The sequence below is a fragment of the Odocoileus virginianus genome, chromosome 33 (genome assembly GCF_023699985.2).
Source record: "Odocoileus virginianus isolate 20LAN1187 ecotype Illinois chromosome 33, Ovbor_1.2, whole genome shotgun sequence".
NCBI classification, from domain to species: Eukaryota; Metazoa; Chordata; class Mammalia; order Artiodactyla; family Cervidae; genus Odocoileus; species Odocoileus virginianus.
The window spans coordinates 18,850,462-18,870,261 of record NC_069706.1 but is presented as its reverse complement, the minus strand read 5'-3'; the positions used below and the strand labels follow the sequence as shown (position 1 = coordinate 18,870,261).

At 39.3% G+C, this 19,800-nt stretch overlaps 1 protein-coding gene across 1 annotated transcript in view; it reads right to left on the bottom strand.

The window, feature by feature from the left end:
* The window catches only part of LOC110147413 (phospholipid-transporting ATPase ABCA3-like), a 227,198-nt gene that overhangs the window by 12,754 nt on the left and 194,644 nt on the right, over positions 1 to 19,800 (bottom strand). Inside the window, exons 27-29 of the mRNA XM_070461131.1 lie at positions 10,720 to 10,907; positions 10,102 to 10,272; positions 9,509 to 9,699 (exon numbers count right to left, since the gene is read on the bottom strand). Of these exons, the coding sequence (XP_070317232.1) occupies positions 9,509 to 9,699; positions 10,102 to 10,272; positions 10,720 to 10,907 (550 nt within the window). The remainder of the gene's footprint in view (positions 1 to 9,508; positions 9,700 to 10,101; positions 10,273 to 10,719; positions 10,908 to 19,800) is intronic.

The window sequence follows — 19,800 nt, the reverse complement described above, 5'->3', positions numbered from 1 at the left end:
AAAAAGAGAAAAGAGAAAAAAATAGAAGAAAAAAAAAAAAAAAAGGAAAACTCCACAGAACTGCAAAAGCCCAACGTAGAGGCAGAGGTTTATAGCAACAATAAATAGTGTGACTGAATATACACGTATACATATACACCCATAAGCAAAATCAAAACAGTCCAACAAAAATAAAGTACAATAGATAGACCTGGTGAACAAAGGAAAACAAAAATTATATCTACCAGAACAAAACTAACTAAAGCACAAACTGGAAAACAAAACTAAAGCAAGGGGCCAATTGGGAAATAAAGCAGTGGAAATAAAACTAACAAAATGTTGAGAGGAAAGGAAAGAAAGAAAAGAAAAAGAGAATAGATATGCAAAGTTAAATAGAGGTAGATAAAGAAGATCTATATACACTAAAGATTAACTGCAAGGGGAGAAGAACAGTAGGAAAAGCAGCCAAAGGAATAAATGTAGAAAAAATAACAATAGGTTTAAAAAATTAAAAATTAAAATTAAAAAAATAGAAAAAGGAAAACTCCACGGAACTGCAAAAGCGCAATGCAGAGGCAGAGGTTTATAACAGCAATAAAGTGTGGCTGAGGGGAAAAACAGCTCAAAAGCTTAATTAGATTTCATAGTGCCAATAAAATCGACAGCTACAACAGGGTTGGAGGGAGAAAAAAAAAGCAAAAAAAAAAAAAAAAAAAAAAAGCCAAAAGACTACAGAGCAAGTCAAAACATAAGAATAATAGATGTTTTTCTTGAGTCACTGCTGTCAGAGTCCTTTCCCTCCCTGGGAGTCACAGTCCATCTCATCTCCCTAGGATGCCCTCCAACACTGTGCTGATCTCTGGACCTGCTGTGGGGGCATCTCAGACTCTAATCTGGTCCTTCTCCTGTGTGTTCTTGCCTCCAATGTCCACAGCTGTCAGAACTAGTGAGTTTTCTTTTGTGGGAGCTCTCAATGATCTTTTATACATTCCATAGACACAGACTCTGCCTAGTTGGTCGTGTGGATTTAATCAGCAGCGAGTACAGCAGGTGGGAAGGTTTTGGGTCTTCTTCCTTAGCCACACTGCCCCTGGGTTTCACTTGTGGTTTTATTTCCACCTCTGCATGTGGGTCGTCCACTGGGGTTGCTGCTGAGGCTGGTCTGGAGAACTTGGGTCTGCCCCTGTGAGGGCCAGGTGTGGAGGTGGGGCAGCTGCTTGGGTTGCAGCGGTTCTGGCAGCATCCAGTACTCAGGGGGCTTGGCGGCTAGGGCAGCAGGAAATAAGGTGCTCTAGAAGGATATGGCAAACAGTATCGGCGAATGCGCTCCAGTATTCTTGTTTGGAGAACCGCTCCCCCCGCCCTGCCCCCGACAGAGAAGCCTGGCAGGCCAGTCTACAGGGTTGCAGAGTCGGACACTACTGAAGTGACCCTACGCGCATAGACGCAAGACTTTTTTGGCCTGTGGCAACTCTGTCCCAGTGAGAGTTGAGCTTAAAGGTGGCGCAGCTGCTTGGCTTGTGGGGATCCTGGCGGCGCCAAGTGTGCAGGGACACGGACTGCCTCTGCCGCAGGAGTCATGGCACTATCAGAGTCTTTTTTCCTAGCCTCTTGTAGCTGGTGATCAGAAAGCCTCTTTGGCCAGTCTTTGTCGGCAGTTCCACCCGTTCAGCCACTGGGAGGGCTCCCTTGCCTGGGGTCTTCTCTGTTCTTCAGTGCATCAGGCACATAGAGGGGCCCCCCTGACTGGGGTCCTACTCCAGAGATTGGCATGTCAGGCCCTTAACGGGGCACCCTGGGTGGGGTCCTACTCTGTAGTTCAGCGCATTAGTCACTTACAGGGGCACCCTAGGTGGGGTTTTGCTCTGTAGTTCAGTGCATCAGGCATTTGACCGGCCAGCCTCTCTCTGTTGTTCAGCTGCGGATGCTGGCGTGTGGGGAGACAGAGGCAACAGTGATGGCTCCACCCACTACGCGTGACTCAGCAGTATCGCCTTGCTTCCATGGCTGCCTGGCTTTCCTGCACAGGCATTTCCCACCACAATCCCCTCCCTCACCTCCCCTTGACATGTCTCACTGAGTCAACAGCAGTCCTTGCCCTGGGATTGCTCCACACTCCCCAAACTAGCGCCCAGCTGCTGCGCCTTCCAGGGGACCCTCGTCCCTGTCCTGGGTTATGTACTGCTGTGGCAGGGGCTGTCTGATTCTCATTGCATTTAGGCTGCCACTGATAAGCTGTTTCACTCTCAGCCTTAAATGTTTCTCCTCTGACTCAGACAATTGTACTGATGTGGGGATCGGACCCCTGTTTCAGTTCCCCCACCCACCCAGGGCAGGTCCAGTCCTATTAACACACCTGTTTCTCCCCCTAGTTTCCTCATCCTACTGAGTTTTGAGTGGCTCTTATATATTCTTTCCCTCTGGTCAGGTCCTCCTGTCTGCTCTCAGCTGCTGTTCTGCATGCACTTTTGTGTCTGAAGGTGTATTCCTGATGTATTCATAGAGAGAGATGTACTCCATGTCCACCTACTCCTCTGCCATCTTGTTCTCGATCTTGGTTTTTTGAATGCTGAGTTTTAAGCCAGCTTTTTCACTCTCCTCTTTCACCCTCATCAAGAAGCTCTTTAGTTCCTCTTCATTCTGTGCCATAAGGGTGGTGCTAGCTTTGTATCTAAGGTTATTGATATTTCTCCCTGCAATGTTGATTCCAGCTTGTGCTTCATCCACCTGGCATTTTGCATGATGTACTCTGCATAGAATTTAAATAAGCAGGGTGACAATATACAGCTGGATGTACTCCTTTCTCAATTTTTAACCAGTCCATTGTTCCATGTCTGGGTTTAACTGTTGCTTCTTGACCTACATACAGGTTTTGCAGGAGGCAGGTAAGGTGGTCTGGTATTCCCATCACTTTAAGAATTTTCCACAGTTTGTGGTGATCTACACAGTCAAAGGTTTTTAGCATAGTTAATGAAGCAGAAGTAGATGTTTTTCTGGAACTTTCTAGCTTTTTCTATAATCCAATGGATGTTGGCAATTTCATCTCTGGTTCTTCTGCCTCTTCTAAATCCAGCTTGAACATCTGGAAGTTCTCATTTCACATACTATTGAAGCCTAGCTTGAAGGATTTTGAGCATTACTTTGCTAGCATGTGAAATGAGTGAAACTGTATGGTAGTTTAAAAGTCTGTTCTGTACATCTGTGTCTCTTTTTCTGTTTTGCATATAGGGTTATCGTTACCATCTTTCTAAATTCCATATATATGTGTTAGTATACTGTATTGGTCTTTATCTTTCTGGCTTACTTCATTCTGTATAACAGGCTCCAGTTTCATCCATCTCATTAGAACTGATTCAAATGAATTCTTTTTAATGGCTGAGTAATATTCCATGGTGTATATGTACCACAGCTTCCTTATCCACTTGTCTGCAGATGGGCATCTAGGTTGCTTCCATGTCCTGGCTATTATAAACAGAACACCACAGTTCAAAAGCATCAATTCTTTGGTGCTCAGTTTTCTTTATAGTCCAACTTTCACATCCATACATGACTACTGGAAAAACCATAGTTTTGACAAGAAGGACCTTTATTAGCAAAGTAATGTCTCTGCTTTTTAATATCCTGTCTAGGTTGGTCATAACTTTTCTTCCAAGGAGAAAGCATCTTTTAATTTCATGGCTGCAGTCAGCATCTGTAGTGATTTTGGAGTCCCCCAAAATAAAGTCTGTCACTGTTTCCATTGTTTCCCCATCTATTTGCCATGAAGTGATAGGACCAGATGCCACGATCTTAGTTTTCTGAATGTTGAGTTTTAAGCCAACTTTTTCACTCTCCTCTTTCACTTTCATCAAGAGGCTCTTTAGTTCTTCTTCACTTTCTACCATAAGTGTGGTGTCATCTGCATATCTGAGGTTATTGATATTTCTCCTGGTAGTCTTGATTCCAGCTTGGGCTTCATCCAGTACAGCATTTCTCATGATGTACTCTGAATATAAGTTAAATAAGCAGGGTGACAATATATAGCCTTGATGTACTTCTTTCACAATTTGGAACCAGTCTGTTGTTCCATGTCCAGTTCTAACTGTTGCTTCTTGACCTGCATACAGATTTCTCAGGAGGCAGGTCAGGTGGTCTGGTATTCCCATCTCTTTCAGAATTTTCCACAGTTTATTGTGATCCACACAGTCAAAGGCTTTAGCATAGTCAATAAAGCAGAAGTTGATGTTTTTCTGGAACTCTCTTCCTTTTTTGATGATCCAAGGATGTTGGTAATTTGATCTCTGGTTCCTCTGCCTTTTCTAAATCCGGCCTGAACATCTGGAAGTTCTCAATTCACATACTGTTGAAGCCTGGCTTGGAGAATTTTGAGCATTACTCTGCTAGTGTGTGAGATGAGTACAATTGTGTGGTAGTTTGAATATTCTTTGGCATTACCTTTCTTTGGGATTGGAATGAAAACTGACTTTTTCCAGCCCTGTGGCCACTGCTCAGTTTTCCAAATTTGCTGGCATATTGAGTGCAGCACTTTCATAACATCATCTTTCGGGATTTGAAATAGCTCAACTGGAATTCCATCACCTCCACTAGATTTGTCCGTAGTGATGCTTTCTAGGGCCCACTTGACTTTGTACTCCAGGATGTCTGGCTCTAGGTGAGTGATCACACCATCATGACTATCTGGGTCATGAAGATCTTTTTTTGTATAGTTCTTTTGTGTATTCTTGCCACCTCTTCTTAATATCTTCTGCTTCTGTTAGGTTCATACCATTTCTGTTCTTTATTGTGCCCATCTTTGCATGAAATGTTCTTTTGCCATCTCTAATTTTCTTGAAGTGATCTCTAGTCTTTCCCAATCTATTGTTTTCCTTTATTTCTTTGCATTGATCATTGAGGAAGGCTTTGTTATCTTTCCTTGCTATTCTTTGGAACTCTGCATTCTAATGAGTATATCTGTCCTTTTCTTCTTTGCTTTCACTTCTCTTCTCTTCTCAGCTATTTGTAAGGCCTCCTCAGACAACCATTTTGCTTTTCTTCATTTTTATTTTGGGGGATGGCCTTGATCACTGCCTCCTGTACAACATCATGAACCTCCGTCCATAGTTCTTCAGGCACTCTGTGTATCAGATCTAATCCCTTGAATCTATTTGTCACTTCCACTGTATAATCATAAGGGATTTGATTTTGGTCATACCTGAATGGCCTAGTGGTTTTCCCCTACTTTTTCATTTTAAGTCTGAATTTGGCAATAAGGAGTTAATGATCTGAGCCACAGTCAGCTCCCAGTCTTGTTTTTGCTGACTGTATAGAGCTTCCCCATTTTGGCTGCAAAGAATATAATCAATCTGATTTTGGTATTGACCATCTGGTGATGTCCATGTGTAGAGTCTTCTCTTGCATTGTTGGAAGAAGGTGTTTGCTATGACCAGTGCATTCTCTTGGCCAAACTCTGTTAGCCTTTGTCCTGCTTCATTCTGTACTCCAAGGCCAAATTTGCCTGTTACTCCAGTTATTTCTTGACTTCCTACTTTTGCATTCCAGTTCCCTATAATGAAAAGGACATCTTTTTTGGGTGTTAGTTCTAGAAGGTCTTGTCGGTCTTCACAAACCGTTCAACTTCAGCTTCTTCAGCATTATTGGCCAGGGTAGAGACTTCGATTACTGTGATATTGAATGGTTTGCCTTGGAAACAAACAGAGATCATCCTGTCATTTTTGAGATTGCATCTAACTACTGCATTTGGGACTCTTTTGTTGACTATGAGGGCTAGTTCATTTCTTCTAAGGGATTCTTGCCCACAGTAGTAGATATAATGGTCATCCGAGTTAAATTCACCCATTCCAGTCAATTTTAGTTTGCTGATCCCTAAAATATCAATGTTCACTCTTGCCATCTCCTGTTTGACCACTTCCAATTTACCTTGATTCATGGACCTAACATTCTAGGTTCCTATGCAATACTGCTTGTTACAGCATTGGACTTTACTAATCACATCCAGTCAGCATCACCAGTCATATCCACAACTGGGTGTTGTTTTTGCTTTGCTTTTATGTCTTCATTCTTTCTGGGGTTATTTCTCCACTGATCCCCAGGAGCATATTGGGCACCTACCAACCCAGGGAGTTCATCTTTCAGTGTCCTATCTTTTTGCCTTTTTGTACTATTCATGTGGATCTCAAGGCAAGAATACTGAAATGGTTTGCCCTTTCCTTCTACAGTGGACCATGTTTTATCCTCTAGCTCAGCGGTTCTTTCCTCAGCTGTGTCCAGTCTACTGAAATCCATCAAAGGCATTCTTCATTTCTGTTAGATTTTCGATCTCTAGCATTTCTTCTTGGTCTTTTCTTAGGATTTGCACTTGTCTGCCTACATTACTCATTTGTTCCTGAATGCTGTCTACTTTGTCTATTATAGCCCTTGGTATATCAGTTATAGTTGTTTTCAATTACAGGACTGATAATTCAAACATCCTTGTCATATCTAGTTCTAACATTGCTCTATGTCTTCAAATTGTGTTTTCTGATTTTTGGTGTGCTTCGTAATTTTTTTTTTTTGATAGCCAGACTTCCTGGGAAGGAGGATGGCTGTAAATAGGCCTTTTTTTAATGTGGTGATGAGGGCTTCCCTGATGGCTTAGTGGTAAAAAATCTGCATGCCAAAGCAGCAGGCATGGGTTCTATCCCTGGGTCTGGAATATCCCCTGGAGAAGGAAATGGCAATCCACTCCAGTATTCTTGCGTGGGGAATCCCATAGACAGCGAAGTATGGCAAGCTACAGTCCATGGGTTTGCAAAGAGTTGGACACAATTTAGTGATTAAACAATAACAACAAATCTGGTGACGAGTTGTTTGGGAGAGGAAGTGTGCTATAGGCTGTGTATATCTCAATTCAGTGAGCCCAAGCCTCTGCACTGTGAACTTTACAAGTGTTTTTCAGTTCTTTCTCCTCTCTTTTGTGGAGCAAGATGGCTAAGAGTTGGCTGGAACCTCTCTGAGGTCATTTAGGCTCTGATAATACCCTAGAACCTTGTCAAGGTCCTGGAGGTAAATATCACAATACGTAGGAAATCTCCATAAATGGCCCCTCTGGAGTGGTTACCCTTTACAGGTGTCCACACAGTCCTTGCAGGAATTCAATTGCAATTCAGGTTTTTCCAGCTTGGCACTGGTTGCCCTTGGACTTTCTGCTAGACATTTTCTGATATGGTAATCCGTGATTCCCTGTATTTGCCTATCTGTCCAATACTGGCTGCAGTGGTTTGCCCTTACTTCTTTTTCAGATTCTAGAGGATTTGCTGATTTTTCAGTGTGTTCAACTTTTTACTTGTTATTAGGACAGAATGTCAATTTTTAACCTTCTTACATTCTGGGCTGGAAACTAAAGCATTTGTTCATTTTCGAAGGTCCTTGCTTAGTGGGAATCTTAGATTAACCTTCTCACACCGTAGTGGGTCAAAAGTTATATTAGTACTGGTATTGGAATTTGTTTCAGGGAAAACCAATTTTTGCATTTTATTATTGTCTCTATCAGGTTTTAGCTTGATAATTGTTTTCTGTTCTGTTTTGGTTCTTTGAGTTTTTTTTCTCCCTTTTTTCTGAGTCTAAGCAAATAATTAAAGGCATATTTGCTTTATGTTTTCCAATATGTATTTTTATTTTAATAGTGGTACATTTCTGAGAGAATAATCTGTCATGCTGTAGAAAGATGAACTATTTTCTTTGTAGCCTTTTAAAAAAATGAAGGATGTCTTAAATTCTTTGTCACTAAAGGGAAGCATTTAATTGAAACAATCTTCTAATTTCTAGAGATAATTTTAGGCTGAAATGTATATTTAAGTTGCCTTTCACATGTTACAGTTCTTTGTTTTTTCCTTTTCTGGATAATCTTTATGCATAGGTCCCATACATAAAGGGACCATCCTTTCGATTTTGTTATCTTTAAACGGGGAAGTTTTATTTGAAATAGCTAATTTGCTCAAGGATAGCATGCTAAAAGATTGCCAATTCAGTAACTTTCCATATGTAGTTTCACATCCAAGCTATTGTGTTCATCACCTTCTTTAAGACAAGTTTGGCCTCAGTTTTTTGTGTCCTCTCTCACCTTCAAGTTAAATAGGATATTGGAATGGCTCATAGTATATATAAATATATGCTTCTGTGTGGCTAATTATCATCAACACAGCATACAAAAAGTGCTCCACAAATCTTTCCATATGAATGAATGGCCAAATGAACATCCAGCTGGCCTGATGGATATACTTATTAGAATATTCTAATATAATTAATACTAAATTAATGATCTTTCCTACATTATGGTTCTTCCTCTCTAATTGATCATCTCCCCTGCCATCTGCCTCTCTCTCTCTCTCTCTCTCTATATATATATATATATATATATGCTGCCAAGTTGCTTCAGTCGTGTCCGACTCTGTGCGACCCCAGAGACGGCAGCCCACCAGGCTCCCCCGTCCCTGGGATTCTCCAGGCAAGAACCCTGGAGTAGGTTGCCATTTCCTTCTCCAATGCATGCATGCATGCTGAGTCGCTTCAGTCGTGTCTGACTCTGCGACCCTATGGACAGCAGCCCACCAGGCTCCCCCATCCCTGGAATTTTCCAGGCAAGAATATTGGAGTGGGTTGCCATTTCCTTCTCCAATGCATGAAAGTGAAAAGTGAAAGTGAAGTCACTCCTCGTGTCCGACTCTTAGCGACCCCTTGGACTGCAGCCTACCAGGCTCCTCTGTCCATGGGATTTTCCAGGCAAGAGTACTTGAGTGGGGTGCCATTGCCTTCTCCTCTCTCTCTCTCTATATATATATATATATATATATGTATTCATTTCCTATAATTTCTTCCTCTCCATTCTTACTGTCACTTCCTTAGTGCAGGCCAATACCATTTATTGCTTTATCATCGTTATAGACTCCGTGCTTTTAAACATGCATCCTAACCATCTGGCTACCACACTGTTGATAGAGTGATCATTCAAGTTAAAGACTACAAATAAAATACTGAGAGTACAAATAAATAGAAGCTGGCTGTAAATTTGTTTATCATGGGCACAGAGAGGCACTTGCTGAAATTAGCACACAAAGGCTGAATAAATTTTTATGTCAAACATCCAGTTCATTTCCTTCAAAGAAGAAAAGGGGATTTGCATTTCATAAGCATTGCCTGACTCAGTAACCAGGGAATGGCAGAGGAATGATGCTCAAAAAGAAGGGAGACTTTAAAAATTATCAAGGATAAAAAATAGAGCCTTAACTTAAATAATTTAACTCTAAATGAATAAACTTGAATGGATTTATCTTACTGGCTAATTCCTACAAGAGACTGGTGAGAACCTCTGTTATTTTGAGAAAGCTTCTTAGCATAATCAGGGATAAATTCATAGAAAAATTATTTCTAAAGGGGCCTAATATTAAAGCTCAATAAACATCAATTACTCATGGAAAAAAGTTATTGAGTACATGCAGCAGAACAACATATGTGACTTAAAACAATTTTCACAAGTAAGCCCTATCTACATTACCTGGGAAATTTATCTCAATGAATTCTTTGAACTCCTCTAGTTTATCTTCATTATCATCAATGTTAATCTTTGCTGTCAGAGTATATATATTACCAAACTTGTTCTTGAGGTGACGTGGGCTGCCTAGGCACCTGAACTGCCCCTTTACCATGATGGCCAGCCTGGTACAAAGGGCCTCACATTCTTCCATGCTAGAGGCACAAAAGATATATGGATGAAGAGATTCCCTCTAAGAAGCAAAACTTTATATTTCAAAACAGAGCTATGATTATAAGGTAACACTTATAGTAAGAAGGCTTTATATTGCAAGTGATCATTACTAAGACTATATTTGGAAAGGGGAGATTTAAAAATTCAAAGCAGTTGATTTCTAAATTTACAAGAGAAACACTTCCCTGACTTCCTATCTTCTACCAAGTCTGGATTTCAGAACTTGACTGGGTATTCTAGATTTTACCCAGGAATCAGCATTTGCTCACAGTCCCTCTTATGTACTTCATGTACTTAGACAAGTGCACTGGCATATCCTTGACTCAAACTAATTCTCTCTTATGCACTTCTGACTCTCACCCAAGTCTCCTAATGGGTCATACCTGTGGGAAGATATGACGATAGCTTTGCCACTATTACATATCCATGTAACTGTGTCCCACATATGGCGCCTGGCTACTGGGTCCATGCCAGTAGATGGTTCATCCAGGAAAACAACTGAGGACTTTCCCATTAGGGCAATAGCAGTATTCAATTTACGTTTGTTTCCTCCACTTTATTGTCAAAGAAGGGGAGAGAAAGTGGAGGAGAAAGAAGAAATAAGATTATCGTTAATTCAACAGAATTAGCTCATATATCCACAATGCTGTGTATACACCAACTCATTTTCATTGAAATGACTTTGGGGGGGTATGCTTTTTAGCATTATTATTGGTAAAATATTTTTGTTTTGAGGAGATAAATAACCATAGGGATACAGGAATGAATGTGTTCTTTTTGAAATGCAAAGGCTACAGATCATGCCTGCAAAAGATTAACTTCATACAAATGTGATCTGCCTTATTTCTGATATCTGAACCCTGACAGGAAGTAAGGCTATGTCACAGTCATTGCTTCCGTGCGACAGAGTTGTCAGGTTGAGTTTACAGGCATTCATGCTAAACAGCAGAAATACAGATGGGCAGTAGGCAGCTTAATAAATAAGCAGCATAATGTCTCACCTGTATGTGCAGACCAGCTTGTCAGCATAGGTTTCCATGTGCATTGAATGCAGAAAGGTTTCCACATACATGCCGATGTCTGGCTCAGGAACGCCCCGCAGCCTGGCATACATGATCAGCATTTCCCGACCTGTCATGTGGCTCAACATGGGGTCAGATTGAGGACAATAGCCAATTCTGGACCTAATCTGAATCAAGAGGGTAATTCACAAGCAATAAACCTAAGTTGACTATTCCATTGAACATAAAGTAACACGGATGAGAGAGAAAACCTGAAGTTTCTAGCCCATGCTAGCAAGAAGATGTGATACCCATAGAACTCTGAGTAAGAATTATTTCTTTTTCAGTCTAAAGAAACTTTACACCTGGAACCCACTGTAGTAAAATGGAATACTAATAACCCTCACTGGAATTTTCAGTACATATCTATTGTGCACTACAATGTACCCAAGATAACTCTTTGTTAGATGAAATTGCCTATTCAAATATCACCAGGAAAGAGCCATTCTATTAAGTCTATTAAAATAGTGTATAGAATTTCACTTCCAGTAGTAGCCAGTAACTTCTATTAAGCCAACTATCCCACAGATGAAAATTATCATATACATTATATGTATCTTCTATGGGCTTCCCTGGTGGCTCAGATGGTAAAGACTCTGCCTGCAATGTGGGAGATCCAGGTTCAATCCCTGGGTTGGGGAGATCCTATGGAGAAGGAAATGGCTACTCACTCCAGTGTTCTTGCCTGGAGAATTCCATGGACAAAGAAGCCTGGTGGGCTACTGTCCATGGGGTCACAAACAGTCAGACATGACTGAGCGACTAACATATATCCTTATATATTGAGTTGGCCAAAATGTTCATTCAGGTTTTTCCATACCATCTTACAGGAAAACCCAAACAAACAACTCAATATATATAAACACAAGAATAAATAATTTAGCTATATTAAACTAAAATGCTGCTGTACAACAAAGGAAACCATCAATAAAATGAAAGGGCAACCTACCAAATGGAACAAAATATTTTGCAAATTATATACCTGATAAGGGGTTAATGTCCAACATATAAAAGAACTCATACAACTCAACATCAAAAAGACAAACAATCTGATTTAAAAAATGGACATAGCAGGTTGGATGCATGAGACAAGTGCTCAGGGCTGGTGCACTGGGAAGACCCAGGGGAATCGGGTGGAGAGGGAGGTGGGAGGGGGGATCAGGATGGGGAACACATGTAAATCCATGGCTGATTCATGTCAATGTATGGCAAAAACCACTACAATATTGTAAAGTAATTAGCCTTCAACTAATGAAAGTAAATGAAAAAAAAAATGGGCATAGGACCTGAATAGACATTTTTCCAAAGGAGATGTGCAGATGGCCAACAGGTACCTGAAAACGTTCTCAACATCATTAATCATTTAGGGAAATGCAAACTAAAACCACAATGAGTTTTCACCTCACACCTGTTAAAATGGCTATTATCCAAAAGATAAGAGATAACAAATGCTGGTGAGGATGTGGAGAAAAGGGAACTCTTGTGCAGTGTTGGTGAAATGTGAACTGGTGTAGCCACTATTGAAAACAGCATGGAGATTAAAAAATAGAAGTATCATATGACTCAGCAGTTCCACTTCTGGGTAGGGAAAAAATGAAGGAAGGAAATAAAAATCCTCCCTAACTCAAAGAGAGGTACCATTACACGCCAGTCAGGATGGCTGCTATCCAAAAGTCTACAAGCAATAAATGCTGGAGAGGGTGTGGAGAAAAGGGAACCCTCTTACACTGTTGGTGGGAATGCAAATTAGTACAGCCACTATGGAAAACAGTGTGGAGATTTCTTAAAAAGCTGGAAATAGAACTGCCATATGACCCAGCAATCTCACTTCTGGACATACACACCAAGGAAACCAGATCTGAAAGAGACACGTGCACCCCAATGTTCATCGCAGCACTGTTTATAATAGCCAGGACATGGAAGCAACCCAGATGCCCATCAGCAGACGAATGGATGAGGAAGCTGTGGTACATATACACCATGGAATATTACTCAGCCATTAAAAAGAATTCATTTGAATCATTTCTAATGAGATGGATGAAACTGGAGCCCATTATACAGAGTGAAGTAAGCCAGAAAGATAAAGACCATTACAGTATACTAACACATATATATGGAATATAGAAAGATGGTAATGATAACCCTATATGCAAAACAGAAAAAGAGACTCAGATGTATAGAACAGACTTGTGGACTCTGGGAGAAGGCGAGGGTGGGATATTTCAAGCGAACAGCATTGAAACATGTATATTATCTAGGGTGAAACAGATCACCAGCCCAGGTTGGGTGCATGAGACAAGTGCTCGGGCCTGGTGCACTGGGAAGACCCAGAGGGATCGGGTGGAGAGGGAGGTGGGAGGGGGGACCGGGATGGGGAATACATGTAAATCCATGGCTAATTCATTTCAATGTATGACAAAAACTACTGTAATGATGTAAAGTAATTAGCCTGCAACTAATAAAAATAAATGGAATGAATCAGTTCTAATGAGATGGATGAAACTGGAGCCCATTATACAGAGCGAAGTAAGCCAGAAAGATAAAGACCATTACAGTATACTAACACATATATATGGACTTTAGAAAGATGATAACGATAACCCTATATGCAAAACAGAAAAAGAGACTCAGATGTATGGAACAGACTTGTGGACTCTGGGAGAAGGCAAGGGTGGGATGTTTCAAAAGAACAGCATTGAAACATGTATATTATCTAGGGTGAAACAGATAACCAGCTCAGGTTGGGTACATGAGACAAGTGCTCGGGCCTGGTGCACTGGGAAGACCCAGAGGGATCGGGTGGAGAGGGAGGTGGGAGGGGGGACTGGGATGGGGAATACATGTAAATCCATGGCTAATTCATTTCAATGTATAACAAAAACTACTGTAATGATGTAAAGTAATTAGCCTCCAACTAATAAAAATAAAAAAAGAAAAAAAAAGATAAAAAAAAAAGAATTTAAAACAAAAAACAAAAAACAAAAAGATATCTGTACCCTTACGTTCAATGCAGCATTATTTACAATAGCCAAGACATAGAAACAACCTGTCTGTTGATAGATGAATGGATAAAGAAGGTGTGGTATACCTATACAATGGAATATTACTTTAGCCATAAAAGAATCTTATTTTACTTTACTTCATTGAAGAATAAATCTTTGAACCTTTCTCAGAAATTATGATTGTTTCAGTTTTTTCTATTCTATTTCTTCTGAGGTCAGTTTTAATAATTTGTATGTAACTAGAAAATTAGTTTTATTAAAGATTTAAATTTTATTTGCATGGAGTTGAATCAAGTACTTTGTGTTTCTTATAATTTCAATGTATTTGTGTTCCCTCTCTTTTTTAATAAGTTCATCCAGTTCTTTATTTTTACAAAGTTATAGTTGTTTTGACTTATTGGTTAGTTGGCTGTATGTTTTTATATATTAATTTATATACTTGTCTGCATTTATACTTTTATATGATTTCCTTCCATTAATTTTTTTCTGAGACAGGTGTTTATAAGCTGTTTGTTTTTATTCTTTTTAAAATTTAAATGCATATATATATATGAGATTATTTTTTATTCAATTGTAATCAGAGAATATATATTTTTATACTTGGAAATACTGTTTTTCAAATGTATGGCATAAAAATATTCATGTTCATAAATGATTTTTGAAAGGTGTAGAATTTGATATGTATCAGTCATGTTTGCCATATTGACTATTGACTATGTTGCTTATGTATTTTTTGTCTGTATTTAGTTTCTACTGACATGATCTGTCTTAAACTAAAAGAAGAGAATTAAACATTTCATATATTGGGTTGGCCAAAAAGTTCCTTCTTTTTTTAAAGTAAAAATATTTTCCATTTTTACCAAGAACTTTATTGGACAATGTATTTACCAATTTGTTCCACTACCTTCTGTTATTTTTCAAGCAACTTCATAATTCCATCTTCCCAAAACTTTTAATTTTTTTGAGCAAAGAACATTTCCAGGTGCCTTTTACAGTCTCCCAAGGACTTGAAATTTTTTCCATTAAAAGAATTTTTTTAAAGACTGAAATAAATGAAAATCTGAAAGTGCAAAGTCTGGCGAATACCATGGGTGAATCAGAACTTCCCAGCCAAGCTATAACCACTAGTTTTTGCCTGGTTATCAAAGAAACGTGTGGTCTTGCATTATCCTGATGGAAGGTTATGCATTTTCTGTTGCCTAATTCTGGATGTCTTTCATGGAGTTCTGCCTTCTGTTGGTCTAACTGGGAAAAGAATTTTTTTTGGAATTAATCATTTGGTTATCCAAAAGGAGCTCATAATAGAGGACTCCCTTCCAATCCCACCATACACACATCACCTTTTTTACATCAAGACCAGCCTTTGGTGAGGTTGGTGGTGGTTTATTCCACTTGCTCCAGATCTCTTCTAGTCCACATTATTGTACAGTATCCATTTTTCATCATCTGTCACAATTTGTTTTAAAAACAAAATGTCTTCATTACATTTTGGTAGAGAATCACATGCAGAAATATGATCAAGAAGTTTCTTTTTTTTTTTGCTTAACTTACATGTAACCCAAACATCAAAGCAATTAATATAATCAAGCTGGTGGGAATGATTTTCAACACTTAATTTGGTTATTTTGAGTATGTTGGCTGTATCCCCCATGGTACAACATTGATTGTTCTCAATTAATATCTTGATTTGATTGCTATCAACTTCAACTGGCCTACCCGACTATGGACCATTGTCCATGAGAGATCTTCAGTATGAAACTTTGCAAACCACTTCTGACAGTTAAAAAAAAAAAAATCTAGAAGGCTTTTATTATCTCTGCCCAGGGAGATAGAAAGGACTTAAATATTTTCTGTAAAGGGGAAGATTCCCATTAAAATTAAGTTGTTTTGTCACAGGAGGCAAAGGTATCAGATTACGTTTGGTGCAAAATTCTATAGTTTTGTTAATTTACCAGGAGATATAATTTATTTTCATTTAAGATTTTTACCACAATCATGTTTCCATGTTGCAACATAGTTTTTGTAATTTTCACAATTTTTCCTGGTTGCTTTTTCTCTCTTCAATCTTTATTTTTCCTTAATATACATATTTCATTGAAGTATAGTTGACTTACAATGCTCCAAGTACACAGCAAGGTGATTCAGCCAGACATATACACATTTATTATTTTCCAGATTTTCTCCATTATAGGCTACTAAAAGATATTGACTATATTTCCCTGTGCTATACAGTAAATGTTTGTTGCTTGTTGCTTGTCTATTTTTTAAATTAGAAATCTAGCATTCTATTTATACTAAGTCAAACAAGTGATGTCAAATGTCAAAATTTTTTAGTTAGTCAAAAATTTGTAAGTTTTCTAAAATATATGTATATTATACATACTATTTATATATATGTAAACAAAAGCTTTTCTACTACACTTGGTAAAGGTCTGAGAAAGAACATTAAAAAAAAAGAGAAGAGATGAAGAAATTGGAAAACAAACTAAGCGAAACAGAATATGAATAGAAAAAGTGAAACAAACTAGATAAAAGTAAAAGATCATCGTATAGTCCAGTTGTTTTTCAATATGATTACTAATTAGAAACATATCTGAAGATTTGGAGGAAAAAATTTGTATTTTTCAAAAAGTTCCAAGATAATTTTGATATGCATCTGGATTTCAAGAAGTGATTATAGGTTTTTCTATTAAATCGTAGTTTTGGTTTATATAACATTCTCCTATTTTTTCTATTGACCAGTCATGATACAATGGCAAGTGAATAATAGTAGCACAATCACAATAGTAAAAAATGTTTATCAGTTTTCACAATCAATAGCCAGACGAAAAACAAAAGACAATTATAATTGCAAACCACAATGGGAACATGATTAAACTAACAATATAAAATAATTACATACAATTTGGGGAGGTGTCAAGCAGTGATGTGGTAAGTGGAAATGCATACATGCACATGTTTTCATGTACATATGTCTTTTGGTTGGTGCATCTAATCCATTTACATTTAAGGTACTTATCCATGTGTATGGCCCTATTATTGTTTTCTTAATTGTTTTGGATTTATTTTCTGTAGAGCTTTTCCTTCTTTTGTGTTTCCTGCCTAGAGAAGTTCCTTCAGCATTGGTTGTAAAGCTGGCTTCAGTTCAGTTCAGTCCCTCAGTCATGTCCGACTCTTTGCGACCCCATGGACAGCAGCATGCCAGGCTTCCCTGTCCATCATCAACTCCCGGAGCTTGCTCAAACTTTTGTCCATTGAGTCAGTGATGCTATCCAGCCATCTCATCCTCTGTCGTCCCCTTCTACTCCTGTCTTCAATCTTTCTCAGTGTGGCGCTGAATTCTCTTAACTTTTGCTTTTCTGAACAGCTGTTGATTTCTCCATCAAATCTGAATGAGAGTCTTGCTGGGTAGAGTATTCTTGGTTGTTGGTTCTTCCCATTCATCAGTTTAAATATATCATGCTATTCCCTTCTGGCTTGTAGAGTTTCTGCCAAGAAATTAGCTTGTAATCTGATGGGAGTTCCCTTGTATGTTATTTGTCATTTTCCCCTTGTTCCTTTCAATATTTTATCTTTGTCCCTAATTTTTGTCAGTTTGATTACCATGTGTCTCGGTATGGTCCTCCTTGGATTTATCTTTCCTGGGACTCTCTGTGCTTCCTGGACTTGGTTGATTATTTCCTTTCCTATGTTAGGGAAGTTTTCAGCTATTATTATCTCTTCAAATATTTTCTTAGGTCCTTTCTCTCTCTTTTCCTTCTGGGACCTCTATAATTCCAATGCTGGTGCATTTAATGTTGTTCTAGAATAGAAGTCTCTTAGGCTGTCTTGACTTCTTTTCACTTAAAAAAAAAAAGTCTGTTCTGCAGAATTGATTTCCGCTATTCTGTCCTCCAGGTCATTTATCCATTCTGCCTCAGTTATTGAGTTATTGATTCCTTTGAGTGTATTATTCATCTGTTTGTTCTTTAGTCCTTGTAGGTATTTGGTAAACATTTCTTGCATCTTCTCCATCTTGTTTTCCTGTGATCCGGATCATCTTCAACACCGTTATTCTGAATTTTTTTTTCTGGAAGTTTGCCTATCTTCCCTTCATTTATTTATTTTTCTTGGATTTTATCTTGTCCCTTCATCTGGGATTGTAACTTTCTGCTTTTTCATCCAGATTAACTTTCTGTAATATGGTTTTTGTTCTAGCCTCTGTGGGATGATGGTTCTTCTGCTTCTTCTGTCTGCCCTCTGATGGAGGAGGCTAAGAGAGTTGTGTAAGCTTCCTGATGGGAGGGACTGGCAGTGGTAAAAACTGGTCTTGCTCTGGTGAACAGGGCTTGGCCAGTGAAACTTTAATTCAATTATCTGCTGATTGGTGGGGTTGTTCTCTCTCCCTGGTAGTTTTTAGGCCTGAGGCGACCCAGCCCTTGGGTCTAGGGCTCCATGGTCAGGTTAATGGTGAACTCCAAGAGGGCTTATGACAAGGGGAGCTTTCCAGAGTGCTGCCACCAGTGCGCCTGTCCCTGTGGTGAGCCCCTGCTGACGCATGCCTCCACAGGAGACCCTTCAACAAGGTAGTTTTGTTTTAGTCCCTTGTGGAGTCACTGCTCCTTTCCTCTGGGCCTTGGTGCATGCAAGATTATGTCTGTGCTCTTCATTTAAGACTGGAGTCTTATTTCCCCCAGTCCAATGGAAGTCCTATAATCAAATCCCACTTGCCTTCATAGTCAGATTCCCTGGGATTCCCAGTCCCTTTGTCAAAACCCCAGGCTTGGAAGCCTGATGTAGGTTTCATAAACTTTGCAACAGTTGGAGAACTTCTTTTGTATTAATGTTCTCTGGGTTACCCACCCAGTGGGTATGGGATTTGACTTTTATCATGATTGTGCCCTTCCTACCAACCTGCTGTGGCCTCTTCTTTGTCTTTGGATGTAGTGTATATTTTTTTGGTGGGTTCCATCATCCTCCTGGAGCTTCCCAGGTAGTGCTAGTGGTAAAGATTCCACCTGTCAATGCAGGAGACACGAGAGACTTGGGTGATTCTGTTTCGATCCCTGGGTCAGGAAGATCATCTGGAGAAGGGAATGGCACCCCACTCCAGTAACTTTGTCTGTAAAATCCCATGGACAGAGGTGTCTGGCAGGCTACAGTCCATCTGACCACAGAGTAGACACGACTGAGCAATGCACTATGCTGGAGCCAGAACAGGTGAAATAACTCAATGTGTAGCCAAAAGAAACTATGAGCCATACCATGCAAGGCCACTCAAGATGGAAAGGTCATGGTGGAGAGTTCTGACAAAATGTGGTCAACTGGAGAAGGGATTGGCAACCCCCTTTAGCATTCTTGCCTTGAGAACCCCATGAACAGTGTGAAAAGGCAAAACGATAGAACACTGAAAGATGAGCCTGCAGGTCAGTAGGTGTCCAATATGTTTCTGGGGAAGAACTGAGAAATATCTCCAAAAAGAATTAAGAGGCTTTGAACCAAAGAGGAAACGAAACCCAGTTTTAGATACGTCTGGTGGTAAAGGTAAATATGATGCTGTAAAGAACAGTATTGCATAGGAGCCTGGAATATTAGGTCCATGAATGAAAGTAAATTGGATGTGGTCAAAGAGATGGCAAGTGTAACATTGACATTTTAGAAATCAGTGAACTAAAATGGACGGGAATGGGTGATTTAAATTCAAATGACCATTATGTCTACTACTGTAGGCAAGAATCCCTTAGAAGAAATGGAGTAGCCCTCATAGTCAACAAGAGTCCAAAACACAGTGTTTGGGTGCAATCTCAAAAAAGGACAGAATGATCTTGGTTCATTTCCAAGGCAAACCACCCAACATCACAGTAACCCAAGTGTATGCCCCACCACTAATGTCAAAGAAGTTGAAGTTGAACAGTTCTATGAAGATCTACAAGACATTCTAGAACTAACAGCAAAAAAGATGTCCTTTTAATCATAGGGGACTGGAATGCAAAAATAGGAAGTCAAGAGACACCTGGAGTAACAGGCAAGTTTGGCCTTG